Source organism: Hyperolius riggenbachi, chromosome 9, assembly GCF_040937935.1.
Source record: "Hyperolius riggenbachi isolate aHypRig1 chromosome 9, aHypRig1.pri, whole genome shotgun sequence".
NCBI lineage: Eukaryota > Metazoa > Chordata > Amphibia > Anura > Hyperoliidae > Hyperolius > Hyperolius riggenbachi.
Window position 1 is genome coordinate 249,555,151 of NC_090654.1, and position 18,154 is coordinate 249,573,304.

Genomic DNA, 18,154 nt, shown 5'->3' on the forward strand with positions numbered 1-18,154 from the left:
CACGTGCGGTTTTAGTTGTAGCGCACTGTTCATTTAGCCGTCATGTTGTGCTTGTTTAGATCCACCAGGTAAGAATTTAAGGATTAACCGCTGCTAAGAGTGACTTAGAGGCCTGAATAATTGATAAGAAAAGTGTTGCTAAATATATTTCAAGGAATTCCGTTTACAACCATCATGGGGATCCTGCAGTCCAGAGTGACGTATTAGCCGTACATCCTGTGCTATCACTCCTGGCTCTGCTGCAGTAGGAGACTTCCACTCTTTTTCTACATTAACCTGTTGAGGACCCTGGGCCTACACCCTCCTAGCAAACAGGCTATTTTTTCCTAATTCAGCCACTGCAGCTTTAATGCCTCGCTGCAGGGCCGTCCAACTTAGCACCCCCCCCCCCTTTTCTGCCTACCAACAGAGCTTTCTGTTGGTGGGCTATGATCGCTCCCAGGATGTTTGTTTATTTTATTATAAATATTTAAATGTTTGTTTTTGTTTTTTTTACTAAATATTGTTATTGTTTTTTTTCCAGCCCTCCCTCCTCCTACCAGCCAATCAGCGCGATCGGCTGTCATAGGCTTCAGCCTAGGACAGTGGATCGCTTCCCTGCCGCTCCGCTCTATGGCAGTGCTGTACTGGGGACAGCCATGTGTCACGGCTGTCCCCAGTACAGCACTGCCATAGATCGGAGCGTTGTACAGAGTAAATAGACGGCAGTTTCACTGTCTAACAGTCTCCTAGCGGTGATCGCCGCTGGGAGACTGATGGCAGAGCGGACAGCCATTCTATCCCAGGAAAAAAAAAACCACATATATAAGTAGATAACTACTTGTTCTGCTTACATAACATGTGTATTTTATTGTCCACATTTTGATTTCAGTGAATTTTATTTAGTAAATAAAGAGAATTCTGTTCTTGGCATATGTCATATTGATTCCCTTTGACTGACGCCAATCCTGATATCATTTCCTCCCTTATTTTTTTCCTCCTAGAAACTGCACTGTCATAGCTAGCTTGCTTTGTAAACAGATGCTCACTGAACTGCCCTCAGCCAATCAGTGAGGAGCAGGAATGTAGGAGGTGTGATAAGCTTCCTTCTCGATTGGCAATGGCAAAAATAGAGCCAGGCAGACTGAGATGAGATTTATTACGGTAGAAACCTTTCTGAATAGATGGGAGAGTTTGCAATGCAGGGTACGGTTGTAGGCTGCATATTAAACACAAAGCAGTAGGTACATGGAATTTGATTTTGTGGTTGACAACCCCTCTTTATAGGGAACCATATTTATTTCCTTTTAAACAATGCCAATTGCCTGGCCGACCTGCTGATCCTGTATCTCTAGTACTTTTAGCCATAGACCAAGAACAAGCATAGGTAGATCAGGTACCCTGACTCATTTAGACACCATGTATGCCAGAAGATCAACAGGATGCCAGCCAACTGGCACTCTTTTATAGAAAGAAAATAAATATGGCAGCCTTCATATCCTTATCACCTCGGCTTCCCTTTAGGAATCTTGGCTGAGCTTTGCTGTGCCTTTTTTCCTTATCTGAATGGAGAGCCTGAATAGCTGTAAGATGTCCTTCCTTGTCATTTGTGGCCATGACTCTGCAGGAATGAGACGTAACGCTTATTGTAGTCATTCATTGTTCTTTCCAACTCTGCAGCTCTATGCTCAGAAAAGTGAAATAACTGTAAAGCTAACCTGAAATGAAAAAAAAACACATTATGATTATATAATGAATTGTAGGTGTAGTACTGAGAACGAATAGAACATTAGTAGCAAAGAAAAGTCTCATTTCTATTTTCAGTTCTATAACTGTACCATTCTGTCGCAGTTTAGAAGCCCCACTCTCTTTTAAGCTATAAAACAAAGCATACTCTTTGAACTTTTCTGCAGTAAAACCTTGTCTCAAGCTGTCTCTCTTTAAGTGCTTCAGAAAACTGAACTGTATTTGACCCAGTGGGTTGAATAACTGAAGGTTTATTCAAGTTGAAGGTCACAGATAACTGCTAATGTTTTGTAACTGTTTCTGTGCTGGAAATCAATAAGAGACTCTTATTTTGCTACTAATGTTCTGTTTCTTACATACAGTATACACATTACCATTATTACGCATATCATTCATTATCTCATACGTTTATTTTCGCTTCAGGTTTGCTTCAACTTTGTGCAACAGTAATGTGTGTATTGACATTTAATGTTTAAAACTGCCTACCTTTTTAGTAGATTGGAGAAAGGGACAGTAAGGCCTTGTTAAAGCAGTAGGATTAGCCATACTATGCCAGGGGAAAAAACACATATATAAGTAGATAAATACTTGATCTACTTACATAACACATGTATTGTACTGTCCACGTTTTGATTTCAGTGAATCTTATATAGTAAATAAAGAGAATTCTGTTCCTGGTGGGAACAATGTCTTTTGCCCACAGTTTGAGGCTAAATCCTGATGTCATTTCTGCCCTTTAATTTTTTTTTCTTTTCTCCTCCAATCGCTGAGTCACCTCAGCCTTGTTTGTAAACACAAGTGAGCAGGGGATCGTGTTTCAGATAGGCAGCTAGGCAGGGAAATAAATGGAAGAGGAGAAATATATTATAGATACAAATAATCCCCAGCATGCAACTGTTTGGCACTGACTACTAAAGGGCCAGTGCTCCTAAAGTATATAATAACTCCAAACCATAACAGCAGAAAAAGTTTTGAATGCAAGATTAGCATCTTTATCACTTAATACACTCAGACCAGTTGCTGTTGAAATTTGATTTTTATGGTGACAGTCCCGCTTTAACACTATATGCGTTGCCTTGCGTATTTGCACAGCAGTGTGTTGCGGTATCACACTGCTGCATGCATTTTTTTTAATTTTTTTTGTGCAAAATGCAGCGCTGATCCATTCACTGTATTGAATGGGATCGGCAGCGCAACACTGATGTTGTGCAATTGCGTATGTTGTGTTCCGAACACACAGTGTCTGTGTAGCTGATGTAAGGAGGCTTTATGTGCTCGGATAGAGCTAGGAAAATACCAAGAGCCAGGTTTGTAATGTACCTCGAAGTGTACCAGAGATGGCTATAGTTAAAGATTTGATACTTACTTCCTCCAGCCCCATAATACTTCTGAGTCCCTCGGCATCTTCCCGCGGTCTGCTGTTCAACTGCAATCAGCCCCTGTAACTGGCTCAGTTGCGTCAAATCGGGGCCTTCTGCGCACTTGTGGACCTCCCTCGCATGCGCAGAAGACCCCGACTGAAGTGACTGAACCAGTTACTGGGGCCAATCGCGACTGAACAGCAGACCGTGGGAGGACGGCAAGGGATTAGGAAATGTTTATGGGGCTGGAGGAAGCCCCGGGTAAGAATCAAATCGTTAGCCATCTCTTTTTATTTTTATTTTTTTTCCCTTTAAAGGAATACTGTAAGGGGTTTGGGGGAAAATGAGTTGAAGTTACCCGGGGCTTCTAATGGTCCCCCGCAGACATTCTGTGCCTGTGCAGCCACTCACCGATGCTCTGGCCCCGCCTACGGTTCACCTCCGGAATTTCTGACTAAAGTCTGAAAACCGCTGTGGTTTCGTTGCCGTGTCCTCGCTCCCGCTGACGTCACCAGGAGCGTACTGCGCAGGCACAGACCATATTGGGTTTGTGGTATACACTCCTGGTGACATCCGTGGGAGCGAGGACACAGCAACGCAGGCGCAGTGGTTTTCAAACTTTAAAGTCAGAAATTCCAGAAGTGAACCGGAGGCGGGGCTGGAGCATCAGTGAGTGGCTGCGCGGGCACAGGATGTCTGTGGGGGACCATTAGGAGCCCCGGGCAAGTTAAACTCATTTTCTCCCAACCCCCCTACAGTATTAACTGTAGTTGTGCACATTGTTTCAGCTAGCAGCCTGGCCACATGGAAAGCAATGCTGTCCTGTTTCTATGACTGAAGAAGGAGGAGACAGCACAGGGAGAGGCTTCACACCTTCCTCATTTGCATTCATACAGTCCCTTATGCTGGATACACACGGTGCGTTCGTGCACTCGATTTTCCCGTCGATTCGTTTATTTCCAACATGTCCGATTTGGACTTCGATGGATCGTTAGGTCGATTCGCATGCAAAGAATGCCGAATCGACCTAACGATCCATCGAAATCCAAATCAGACATGTTGGAAATGAACGAATCGACGGGAATCGACGGGAAAATCGAGTGCACGAACGCACCGTGTGTATCCAGCATTACATTTCCTAAGCATGATCAGTGACAGGAAGTCCCTGCTATGCAAAGCTGACAGCTATGAGTAACTGACTATGATCAGATAAGAAAGCACTAAGAAGGTGAGACAGATGACTATTTTGTTTCTGGGTTCCTAAGCACATGTATACTTTACATTACATACATAAACACTGTCTAAGGATTTTGTTTTTTAGTGACCAATAGCTCCCGTGAAAGCACAGCCACAGGCATGTATTGCCCCAGCATTTTTGGAATTGTGGCAGATTCCTAGAAAGCAGGAAGGGCTGTACTGGGTGCCGGGCCTAATGCTGGGCATACACGGCTCAATTTTGCTGCTCGATTCTCCCGCTTGATCGATTCCGCAGGTGATTCTCTTATCTTCCGCTCGTTTGTCTTTTTCCATTGTGTTCAATGCGGAATCGAGCGGCGAAATGATCGGGCCAGAGATCGGACATGTCGGAAATGATCTATCGAGCAATCCAAATGGCTCAAAAACTATCTGTATATTCCCAGCATTAAAGTGTACCTGTACTTAGAAAAAGTGCCCCTTGGGGGGTAGGGGGGGGCACTGTGCAGATGACCATTTTATTCTGTAGTGTAAACCAAGCCTTTTTTTTTTTTTTTTTTTTTTTTTTTTTTTTTATAGAGCAAATGTAATTGTCACCTCAATGCCAAGTCTTCCATGCACACCTGCTTCACCGCGCTCCAAAGCCATGGTCCCATGGAAAGTGGGCATGGAAGACTTTGGTTGTGACACAGGGTGGTGGGAGAGGTAGAGTCGAAACTGTGAATGAGCTGAAGAAGCAAGGAGCCCGTGCTCTATGCCACTAAAGCATTAACTTGCTGTGCAGCAATGGTAAGCGTAAATAAGAGAAACTTCAAAAAATGAGAAAACAGGGCACAATCATCCAAACCAGTGCAAGGGAAACCGGAACAGAACTGGTGCAAAAATGGACCTGATATCCAGATCAAGGATTCTGATTGGTTGTTCTGAACAACTGCTCCGCCTCTGCACCTGTTCAGCACCAGATTCCCTCTAGTAGTTCTTGTAGACATTGCAGCAGTTATAAAAACACGTTTGCCTGCTATAAATGCTCCATTTATAGCTTTATCCCGGCTCCTGGTGACTTATCATTTTACTTCAGTGCCAAATGATGCATGGGCAGCTAGTAGGCGTACATTGTTCTCCCCAGGCTCTTTTAGGCGGGCCCTCCACCCGGCTAGTTGTGGTGAGCACCCGGCTGTCATCGGCTCACCACCTCCTTTTCTGTAAGCAGAGTTGCACACATAAGCACCGGCCCTGCATTCTCTCAACTTGCCCAACCCGGCTACTTTTTCATGCCAGCCGGATACTATTTCATGCCACCCGGCTGGAAAAACATTCTGGGGAGAACACTGGAGGTAAATCTCCCCAGTCAGGGCACAGATATTAAAGTGGAGCTGAACTCTTGCACAGGACAGAAAGAAAATATAGAGAAATGCACCCTGTATGTATTTGGAGAGTTTAGCTTGACTAATTCCCTCTCATCTTTGGCTAATCACAAGTTGTAAATTGATCTTTCAGCTTTGTCAGCTGACTGCCACAGCAGAGCAGCTAATTGGTAAACACAGGATGTTAACAATATAACTGCTTCCATGAAAGCAGGAAGTAGAAACACTGCAGATTTTGCAGGATTTATATCAGCTGTAACAAAAATTGTTTTTCTTTAAAGGTTTTTCTGCTGTTGCGTATCTTTTAGAACAGAGAGGAAGTTCTGAGTTCAGGTGCGCTTTAAGAAAAAATCTAGATCCCAAATGTCTTTATCGTAAAATATAACTTGGGTATGTTTGGCTGGTGTTACTGTTTTTCAGTTTTGCTCTATTTGGACATTTTTCCTGTAATCTGACAGTATTGAATAATTCCAATAAATAAAAGCAACTCTTTGTACTAGTGAATGTAGCACAGACTGGCCCCTCAGAGTGCAGGTGTTGGAGGTACAGGCAGCACACAGCAGTACATGGGCCAGTTGACTGTACTAAAATTTGCCTTGCAAACAGCATTGTGTGTTGAGTCCAGTAAATACCTTTGTAGCTTCATATTTGCATTCAGTGCTGGCAGCGATAGATGAGGTCGCTCAGCAGGTGGATGTGAACTTAGGGAAATGCCACTTTTGCTGATAAAATGCAATGCAGTCACCTACCCCCTATATACTGTATGGCTGTCTGTTGCTCCTGTGGAGGGGCAGCCACCACATTGGGCAGGGATAAGCTAGGACAGGTTTACATAATGTGAAGCTGTCCTGTGTGTACATGGGCACGGGTCACGACAGAATGGGTTAAAGGGGCACTACAGCGAAAAATTGTAAAATTTAATATGTGTAAACATATACAAATAAGTACATTTTTTTCTAGAGTAAAATGAGCCATAAATGACTTTTCTCCTATGTTGCTGTCACTTACAGTAGGCAGTAGAAATCTGACAGAAGTGACAGGTTTTGGACTAGTCCATCTCTCCATAGGGGATTCTCAGCAAGGCTTTTATTCTTTATAAAGATATTCCCGAAAAAGGATTTAAACCATGATTTCCTGCTTTCCTGCTCCCTACACAGTTTTTGGCAGTTGGACGGAGCAACTGCCATTCACTAAGTGCTTTTGAAATAAATATATCCCTGAGAATCCCCTATAAAGAGATGGACTAGTCCAAAACCTGTCACTTCTGTCAGATTTCTACTAACTACTGTAAGTGACAGCAACATAAGAGAAAAGTAATTTATGGCTCATTTTACTCTGGAAAAAAAACGTACTTCTTTGTATATGTTTGCACATATTTTAAATTTTACAGTTTTTCGCTGTAGTGCCCCTTTAACTTACCACTGTTGATGTCTCTCACTGCTGCATTTCATATTTCTGACACTTCTGCCTTCAAAGCTAAACTTCCGGGTTGTGAAGGAGGCAGTGTTGGGAAGATGCATGTGGTGTGCAGCACATTGGCAAGAGGCAGTGAGTGACATAGGTAAGGGAACTCTTCAGGTGGCCATACACTGGTCGATGTGCCATTAGATCGACCAGCTGACAGATCCCTATCTGATCGAATCTGATCAGATAGGGATCGTATGGCTGCCTTTACTGCAAACAGATTGTGAATCGATTTCAGCCTGAAACCGATCACAATCTGTTCAGCTGCTCCTGCCGCCTGTCCCCCCCCCCCCCCGTATACATTACCTGAGGCTGGCTCCCGGGCGTCTTCTCTGCACTGCACCGCACTGCTGTTCTTGCTCCATCCCGGCGCTTCCTGTGTTACTCCGTGACCAGGAAGTTCAAATAGAGCGCCCTCTATTTCAACTTCCTGGTCACCGGAGTGACACAGGAAGTATAAGCGTACACTGGGAGATGCGGAAATGCGGTGCAGCGAGGAGAAGAGGACCCCGGAGCCAGCTTCAGGTAATGTATACATGCTCGGATCGGGCCCGAACCGTACGCCGCAAGCGACGCGCTCCTACCGCCGGGCGATCGAGGGTAATTTCCCGCACGGCGCGATCGACGGTCCGATCCGATTTCGGGAGGGAATCGGATCGGCGGGTGCGTTTAGCGCAAGCGATTGGCAGCAGATCCGATCCCAGGATCGGATCTGCTGTCGAAACGGCCGTGAATCGAGCCAGTGTATGGCCTGCTTTCCTGTCAGGAATCACACTCCAGTGCACCCCACAACAGTTTTGCATTTTACAAAACTGTCCCCGTTCATCCCGGATTTATATCTGAGCACAGCCATGTTCAGCCGTGATATACTTATTTTTTTTAGGCCCGGTTCACATTAGCGTTCGCTATCAGGATTTTCCGGATCGGATCCGGAACGCATACTGTACAAACGGAACGTACGTTCCGCATAGCAATGTAATGTCTATGCGGACGTTCACACGCGTCCGTGCCGTACGTACCGGAACCAGATCGGATCTGGACTCCGGACTCTTTTCCAACATGCGCTTTTTTTTGGGTCCGGATCTCCGGCCCACGCATCCTGACCGGAACCTGACCGGAGGCTGACAGCACCATCCGGAACACAGAAACCAATGGTAAACGGAAGGCACAGAACACACTGCATACAAAAACCTGACGTTCTACCCCACTTCCTATGCGTATCCAAGCGGCCATTTCGGATGGGGACACATGGGCCAAGCATGTCTGGAGTGGAGCAGCAGTGACAGACGTGCTGGAGCTGTTTTGGCAGAATGTCGGAGGTGGAGGTGAGGCCTACAGCGGAGGAACCTGATTCTACAGGTGCACCAGGTGCACCTTCTGCTGACCCCAACATTTTTTTATTTAATTTCGCTATTTTTTGCCCACGGATCCTGATGGCAGCCTGATGCATGCCTGATGCAAACGGACCGGATCCTGATCGGATCCGTAAGGTTCCGATCAGGATCAGGTCCTAATCCGATCAGGATCCGGTCCGTTTGCAAGGCAAAACGCAAGTGTGAATGGGGCCATATTTTTGCAGCTGGGTAACCTCATTGCATATCAAATGCTGGCATTCAGCTGTATTAAAGGGAACCTGAAGTGAAAATAAACTTATGATATAACTAATTGTATGTGTAGTACTGCTAAGAAATAGAACATTAGTAGCAAAGAAAAATGTCTTCTATTGTTTCCAGTACAGGAAGAGTTAAGTAACTTCAGTTGTTATCTATGCTAAAGAGCTTCTCTGAGCTATGCGACCAACTTGGGTCAGAAACTGTCCTATTTTCTGAAGCACTTATATGTCAACGAAACAGTGAGAGACAGGTTGAGATAAGGGTTTACTGCAGGGGAGTTCAAATGGTCATTAGCTCTGCTCTTTCATAGTTTAGAATACAGAGTGTAATTGCAAATATGGCAGAGTGATGCAACGTTTATAAAGAAGAAGAGGAAAAAAAAAAGCTGTATAACTGAAAATAAAAATGAGACTCTTTTTCTCTGCTATTAATGTTTTATTAATTATCCGTACTACACATACAATGCTTTATTTATATCATGTTTTTTTCCGCTTCAGTGTCACTTTATAGTGTTCCTGAGGCGTCTTGAAACAAAAAGGATAGATACCTAGGAAGATGAAAGCCCCCTGATCTCTCTGCCCCTACTGTTGCCACGTGTGAACCCTTGGAACATATCCAATGAGACTTTCTGTATTATCGTGGCCACCCACCCTGCTGTGCACAAGTGCCTGCATGAGTATGAATGTGTCTACTGTGCAAGCGCGGCCATATTCACGCAGGTGCAGCACGACCACGCTTGTGTATAAAGAGGAGCGTTGTCACGTACTTCCTGAGGATCCCAGGCAGCGGTGGTCGTCTCATGGAGGATGCGGAAACCCTCTGTGGGATCCAGAGGCTTCTCTCTTTGTAGGTAGGGATCTACCTTTTTGTTAGCAAGCTTCTGCTGGCACTTAGTGGCCAGCAGACAGGAGGCTGAACTGCCCAAGTAGCACACATACTGTGAAAAAGCCCGGAGCTGCAGATGAGGAAGGAGGCCATCTTTTGAAGGCTGCAGCCACAGTGTATGTTGTCCAAGGCCTATATGGGTGCCTAATCCTGGATCAGGGCTGTGGAGTCGGAGTCGAGGAGTCGGGGCAATTTTGGGCACCCGGAGTCTGAGTTGGAGTCGGAGTCGTTGATTTCATAAACTGAGGAGTCTGAGTCGGGAGTCGGATGATTTTTGTACAAAATCCACAGCCCTGTTAAGTATCAGGCTAAGGAGTCGGGAGTCGAGGAGTCGGAGCCATTTTGGGTACACGGAGTCAGAGTTGGAGTCGGAAGATTTTTGTCCCGACTCCACAGCCCTGTCCTGGATCCACCCATTTGTCGCTCTAGTAAGATGAGGTGTATGGTGTTTGCAGTGATAGGGTTGGGGGAGGCTGGCTTGGTGGGGATGGGGCGAGGGGGGCATTATTTAAAGGACCACTATCACAAAAGAAGTAGGGAGTTAAAATCTGACAGGACCAACAGGTTTTGGGCCGGTCCATCTCCTCATGGGGGACTCTCAGGGTTTTCTTTGTTTTCAACAGCATTTCCTGAACAGTAGTTGACAAAAGTCTGACAAAATAGTGTGCAAGTGAGTAGGCTGGTATCTTACTATTTTGGCAGTTAAACTGCTGTTCAGGAAATGCTGCCTGAGGATCCCCCATGAGGAGATGGACTGGCCCAAAGCTCTGTCATTTTAACTGCCTACTTTTTTTTTGCGATAGTGGTCCTTTAACCATTTAAGCCTTCTGGACGTAGAGGCTACGTCCTGAAGGCCATGTGCGCTAACGCGCGCGCATGCACGCTCCCGGCCGTGGATCAATAGCCCAGGAATCAATAAATCGGGACATGGTGCCCGACCACTGATTCCTTTCCCCGGCAGAAAAAGCTACCTCCTACGTCCCTCTAAGCGTACATGTTACGCTTAGAGTGACGTCATGTAAACAAACTCAAGGGGTGCCCTCTTGTGGCCAAAAAGTAAAACTACATCTACATATAAATTTTTTTTTTAAAATAAACACATATTTACATTAAAAAAATTACTGTTTACATCCTACCCTCCCAAAAATACCCAAATAAAATGTTTAATAATAAAAACAAAAGGCATTACAATAAAAAAAACAAATATTTACCTAAGGGTCTAAACTTTTTAAATATCCATGTAAAGATGAAATATTTCATTTTTTTTTTTATTATAAGCTTGTAAATAGTGATGGATGCAAAACGGAAAAAAATGCACTTTTATTTTTAAATAAAATATTGTCGCCATATATTGTGATAGGGACATAATTTAAACGATGTAATACCCGGGACTGTTAGGCAAATACAATACGTGGGTTTTAATTATGGAGGCATGTATTATTTTAAAACTATAATGGCCGAAAAACTGAAACATTATTTTTTTTCCCGTTTTTTTTTTTCTTCTTATTCTTCCTGTTAAAATGCATTTACAGTATAGTAGCTCTTAGCAAAATGTACCACCCAAAGAAAGCCTAATTGGTGGCGGAAAAAACAAGATATAGATCAGTTCATTGTGATAAGTAGTGATAAAGTTATAGGCTAATAAATGGGAGGTGAACATTGCTCGGAAGCATAAAGTGAAAACGACTGAAGGCCAAGTTACTTCATTTTTACAATAATTATGTATAAATGATTTAGTCGGTGTTTGCCCATTGTAAAATCTTTTAAATCCCTGATTTACATTCTGACATTTATCACATGGTGACATTTTTACTGTTGGCAGGTGATGTAGCTGCTGCTTGCTGTTTTGGCAGTTGGAAACAGCTGTAAACAGCTATTCCCCACAATGCAACAAGGTTCACAGACAGGAAACTGCCAGGAGTACCATGGTCCTCAGAGTTTCTTGTGGGAGGGGTTTCACCACAATATCAGCCATACAGTGCCCCCTGATGGTCTGTTTGTGAAAAGGAATAGATTTCTCATGTAAAAGGGGGTATCAGCTACTGATTGGGATGAAGTTCAATTCTTGGTCACGGTTTCTGTTTAAAGGCCCTGCTGGTTACTGTCCTGTCAGTTGGCAGTGGCAGATGTATTTTTCTCCCAGTCATATTTGCAGTATAGATTTCTAAAGAAGCCTCATTTTCCTTTCAGTCAATTTTTATTAAACATTTAACAGTTGCAAACTGCATAATAATACATGCGGTATAAGCACATCATTACTGTGTAATAAACTTTTACACTTACAGTACTATGTTATATAATAATACATGTGGCATAAGCACATCATTATTGTCCTATACACCATCTAACCACGTTAGATGGTTCTTGGAAAAGGCGCACAGTCAGGGCTGCCTCAGCTGGCAAACTAGTGTGTGTACAGCAGACCACGATCTCCCTTGATGCGTTCCTGAGCTAAGGGCATTGTTCTCCTACTCACTCCACCCATTCCACCCTGCAGCACTCCACCAGCCCTTCTCTCCCTCCGTAGCAGCATAATGCATCAATAGCCTGCAGGCGTCTTAGTAAGGGGCTCGGAGACCAAAAAGTCCTCTTTTTAAAGAGCAAACAAGGGTGGTCAGTCTCACCTTAAACTGGGGCGGCTGACAGGAGTGCCCAGCTGATAATCGCACGTATCCCCTTTAGAATGAGCCCGGGGATCAGGCTTTCCGGATCATCCGCGGGAGACCACGTGGTACGTTGCCGTTGAAGAGGCCCTCCTCCATTGACGCCACCTGTACCACGTTTCTCCCATGGATGATCCGGAAAGCTTTAATAGATTACTATTACATTTTATATTTTTATCGAATCAAAGGTCTAAACTCCTAAAAAAAAAAATAACTCCATTAGTGTATATGGCCTAGTTCACGTTACAAATCAGCAGCACTATCGCAAGGGCTAAGCGATTTATTGAGCAATAAGCGCTTTCAGAGTGATTTTAGTTTAGAAAAGTGCTTTTGTGTAGCTTTTTTTTCTTTTTTAACTTCCTGAATACAATGTATTTATTCAACAAAAGCGCTCGGGAAATCTATTTTCAAAGCGCGGCTTTTTCAAGTGCTTAGTGATTTCCCTATCCTTTCTATTGAATCGAATACACTGGTGCAGGAGACGTGTTTGCGATTGGATAGAAAGCTCATCGCTTATGTAAGAAAACCCACATAAGCGAACATTTCACAAGTGCTTTTAAAGAGACTCTGTAATACAAAAAAAAAAAAATTCCCTTGGGGGTTGTACTCACCTCTGGGGGTGTGTACTGGCTCCAGCGCAGGCGCAGTAGTGGCTCTCGGCTCGGAAATGGGAGGAAATAGCCGTTCTCAGTCGGTTCCGCTCTACTGCGCCTGCATAGTTCCCATTCATTGATCTAAGTGCCCAGTAGAAAGACTGACAGCTTCTTATAATATCTTTATCAGCAAAAATAAAATAAAAACATGTCCTCCTAATACTTCCTGTAAGCGAGAGTGCTCGCTTACAGGATGGGAATTAAAGACTGTGGCCAAATAGTAAAACTACATGTACATACATTTTTTTTATTTACATAAAACACGATAAATTACATTTAAAATGAACTGTTTATCACCGCACACGCACACGCACACGCGCACACACGTACACACACACACTGTACACACACACACACACTGTACACACACACACACACTGTATACACACACACACACTGTATACACACACACACACACACACACTGTACACACACACACACACACACACACACGAAAAAAATACCGAAATAACATTTTTAACTACAAAAATTAAATAAAAAAAAAATACAATTTGAAAAAAATAAATTAAAAAAAATTAGTTGCCTACAGGTCTAAACTTTTTTTAATATGCATGTCAAGAGATTATATTACTAATATGTTTATAATTATAAGCTTGTAAATAGTGATGGACGCAAAACTGAAAAAATGCGCCTTTATTTCCAAATAAAATATTGGTGCTGTACATTGTGATAGGGACATAATTTAAATGGTGTAATAACCGGGACAAATGGGCAAATAAAATGTGTGGATTTTAATTATAGTCGCATGTATTATTTAAAGCTATAGTGGCCGAAAACTGAGAAATGAGGTTTTTGTTTAAATTTTTTACTTAATTTTCTTGTTAACATGCATTTAGAAAAAAATAATTCATAGCAAAATGTACCACCCAAAGAAAGCCTAACTGATACAGATCAATTCATTGGGATAATTAGTGATAAAGTTATTGGCGAATGAATGGGAGGTGAAAATTGCTTGGATGCATAAGGTGAAAAATGAATGAGGGCTGAAATGGTTAAAGCTTAGCTAAACGGAACAAGAAAGATTGTAATCACGATGAATTGTGTACATTATAAGTATTATCCTCCCTGGCGGTACGCAGATGCAGTGGCTGCATCCGCAGGAGGTATTTTTTTTAATAAAAAATGTTTTCTATTTGTTAGCTAGCACTAGGCTAGCTAACTATGTGCAGCAAGTCCCCCGGCACCTCTCTTACTCCCCAATATTTACCCGTCCGCAATCCCGCGAGAGCCGCAGCTTCAGCAATGAGCTTCACTGTCGCTATGGCGATGATCGGAAATGACGTCATCGACGTCATGCGCAGTCCCGATCCTCCCCATGGCGACTGGAGCTGATTGGGAGGCTGCGCCATCGTGGGATCCCTGTGGGGTATGTATACCGGGGGCGATCGGTGGGGAAGGGAGGGACTTGCCACACAGTTAGCTAGCGAAGTGCTAGCTTTACAATATATAACAGTTTTTATTTTAAAAAATCCTCCTGGGGCAATGCGATCCCCTGCGGCGCCTAGCCCGACACTGTGTCAGGCTTACCGCCAGGGAGGTTAAGCTGCGCACACATGCTAGATTAAACTCTACAATGGCGGGCGCTAATGACAGCCCCAAGAATCTAGAGGAAATCCAGCATGTGTACAGCGGCCACCCAAGGGCTTAAAGAGAACCCAAGGTGGGTTCTAAGAATCCAATTAGCATACAGAGGCTGGGTCTGCATATAATACGCATCCTCTGTTGCTATACCGTCTCACCCCTGCGCTCTACTGTCCCCCATAAATCAATCGCTGTGCTGGCGACGGCTGTTTACATGTGAAGTGTCAGTCTGCCGCTCCCCCGCCTCCTCAAATGCGCCGGTCCCTGCCTGCGTCCCTTCCCTCCCCGCTGATTGGGGGGAAACAGTATAGCAACAGAGGCTGGGTATTATATGCAAACCCAGCCTCTGTATGCTAATTGGATTCTTAGAACCCACCTCGGGTTCTCTTTAAGTAAGAAAAGTTTGTACTGTATCCAGGGGAAGCAAAGAACTTTCTCTCCTTTAATTGCTCACTAATTACTTGATTAAGAGGCAGTCTAATAATTTGTCATACAGCCAGTTATCAGTTAGCTTCAGTAAGGTGTAAATATGCATTCAAAGGACATCCGAGCAGTCTTAGGACATGGACCCACTAAAAAGTGCTCTGTGTAAGCTTTCTGTAAGCGATCTGAGGTGCGTTTTCCAGCGACTTCGTTTTTGTATTGAGCCCAAACAGTCACAAAATTTAGCTAGTCCACCAATTGCGATTAGCCCTAATTACAATAGCTCCAGTTGGCTCAACACCATAGACTTACATTTGCAAAACGTTTTTTAAAGTGTACTGTAGTGTTTCCCAGACCTTATAGGGTTCCATATTTATATTTTTTAACTGTGTTGAATGCTATATAAAGCAAAAATGTGATTTTGAGTGCTATCCCAAGCTTATGATGAGCTGAACAATTTGCTATACTCACTGTCTGTGCCGTGTTATTACGATCACACACAGCACCCTTGGCAATAACCGGCAACTAAGAAATCCAGGACAGCCGCAATTTATTTTAGAAAGTTTTGACTGCGGGTGCTGCACATGATTTCAGTGGCACAATCGCTCAATTTAGTAACCTTTTGGCAACCCCCACTATGTTCTGAGCTGCCTCCAGCCAGATTTGCAACCTAAAAAGCCTTTTTCTCTTCAGGAACACAGTCTCTGTGTGACTAGACAATAAATCTGCTATGATTTCAGTACCCAGTATACTGTTCTGGTGGCGTTTCATGTAGTTTGTGAATATATAAGCATGATTTCCAATATTTGCTTGTGTTGTGTTTCTTCTCATTGACCAACTGACCCTAATCTCTCTGTTTCCAGTAGGGATATGTCCTCAGCACCATCCACACCTCCATCAGTGGATAGAGTAGACGGATTTTCTCGGAAGTCCGTCAGAAAAGCCAGGCAGAAGAGATCACAGAGCTCTTCACAGTTCAGGTCTCAGGGCAAGCCTATCGAGTTAACACCTCTGCCTCTGCTTAAAGGTAAGCCAGTCCAATATGTGAATCCCATGTCCTAATCCTGTAAAGTAAATGCATGTTGCTGTCTAATAATAATCCGACTTCAATGTTTATTTGCTTTGAAATTGCTGGTTTCCTTTTAAATGTGTATACAGAGAAAACAAGACCTTAGTCGCTGTGCCCGCCCTTTCCTGTCTCGCTAGGCTGCTTCTATTGGGCAATTGTCACCCTCTCTAGTCATACAGTACGATAATATGGCTTATACACGCATAAAATGGTACTGTTAGATTAACCAATCAATCATTTTCAGCATGTTGGCTCTGCATCCTGATTGAGAAAGGGATCGATTTTTTTTTTTTTTAGATCAGTACTTTACAAAATCGGTCTCTTTCTCGATCTGAGTTAGATCGGACAGGCTGGAAATTTATCGAGTGGTTGATCTAACAGGAGTATTGCATGGTGTGTATAAGCCTTTAGAGACATAATTGGTGAACACTGATCTTTTAGGTTAATATTTTTGTATTTTATTTTGTTAATGAAGACATAATAATAGCTCAGCGGTTTGTGTGTGGGAAGTATTTGTGCTTGTTACCTATAGCAACCAATCATATGGCAAAACCAAAACCTCATGTACACTGTGGATGTCAAATGCTGGGGGCATACTTTGTGCACCCATCAGAGGTTTAAATACATAAATTATAAAACCTACAGGACGGAAAAAACAAAAGAAACCTTACTTGTTGGCCTTTTTGTCTCTTACTGCGCTATTACTGATCCCGCTCCCGTGCTTGTCCACAACTGTGTGAAGGTCAGAGGTGATGCCACTGGGTGCGTATCACTCTGCCAGCTTATATCGCTAAAATTGTGGAGTTACATGCATCTACACCAGGGGTCTCAAACTCAACTTACCTGGGGGGCCGCAGGAGGCAAAGTCAGGATGAGGCTGGGCCGCATAAGGAATTTCACAATCCCGGCTGATCACCGCCTCTCCCCGCCCCTCTCACTCTTCCTTCACAGAGAGGGGCGGCGATCCATGCGGCAATTGACGTCAGGAGGGGCAGAGCTGAAGCTGAAAGCTTTGCCCCTTCCAGGAAATGCCAGTGGATTGCCCCCCCCCCCCTTCGGGCGATTTGGGGGCTCTGCAGCCCTCGTTTAGCGGCGGGGATGTGGCGGATTACTTGGGAGCACTGAAGCGAACTATAAGGAATCTTTTGCCGGCGAGGGCCACAAAATATTGTATCGAGGGCCGCAAATGGCCCGCGGGCCGCGAGTTTGAGACCCCTGATCTACACAGACATGGCCTGCAGGCCCCGTGTAAAACAAGCTAGTTGTGGGACCACTAAAAATGTCTCTTTGGGCTGAATCTAACTTACCCTAACCCAGCAACTGGTGCCAAAGCTTACCTACAACACACATTTCACTAAACTTGGTTTACTCAATACGGTCAGCCTGATCCTAATCCAGCCATAATCTGATCCAAACACTGCCCTGGACATAATTTTCCATCATCCTTGGACTCCTTAAAGGAAACCATAGCTCCTGTAATAAAGTTTTATACATACCTGGGGCTTCCTTCAGCCCCATAAGCTCTAATAGCTCCCACGCCGCTGTCTCTGCTCCAGTACCGGGTCCCGTCACTTCAGCCAGTCGGGGCCAGTCTACGCAGCAGAAGTGCGCCCTCTACGTATCTCTCAAGCAGCTGCTGGAGAGATACGCAAAGTGCGCACTTCTCTTACGTCAGACTGGCTGCGACTGACAGAAGTGACGGGACCCGGTAGCGGAGGACAGTGGCGTGGGAGCGATCTGACCTTATGGGGCTGGAGGAAGCCCTAGGTATTTATAAAACTTTTTTTATTTACAGGAACTATGGTACACTTAAATCACAGTACTAGCCTTATTGGCTCCAAGAGTACCAAAAATAATAATTCCATGATCTGTGGCGAGATCATATGGCGATGGGATGAACTGATTGAATTCTTAATAGCAGTTTTTCTGTCTGTAACACTTTGGGCTTGATTCACAAAGCGGTGCTAACCTAGTTAGCGCGTCTAAAGTCTTTAGACGTGCTAACCAGGGTGCTAAGTAGGTTGGCACCGGCTTTCTCAATCAGATCGCGCGTAAAGTTTTGTCCAATGCGCGTGCTAAGTCCCATAGGCTTTAATGGGCACTTCGCGTGGAGCGCTCTGTGCAGTGCGCGCGTAAAG

The 18,154-nt window shown here is 44.1% G+C and overlaps 1 protein-coding gene across 4 annotated transcripts in view; it reads left to right on the forward strand.

The window, feature by feature from the left end:
• PPP2R5E (protein phosphatase 2 regulatory subunit B'epsilon) overlaps window positions 1-18,154 on the forward strand; it is a 147,647-nt gene that overhangs the window by 25,436 nt on the left and 104,057 nt on the right. For 3 of the 4 annotated variants that reach the window (XM_068254269.1, XM_068254271.1, XM_068254268.1), the window contains exon 2: window positions 15,811-15,974. In XM_068254269.1, coding sequence (XP_068110370.1) covers window positions 15,818-15,974 — 157 coding nt within the window. In that variant the 5' untranslated portion in view covers window positions 15,811-15,817. The remainder of the gene's footprint in view (window positions 1-15,810; window positions 15,975-18,154) is intronic. The other variant, XM_068254270.1, reaches the window with a different exon arrangement.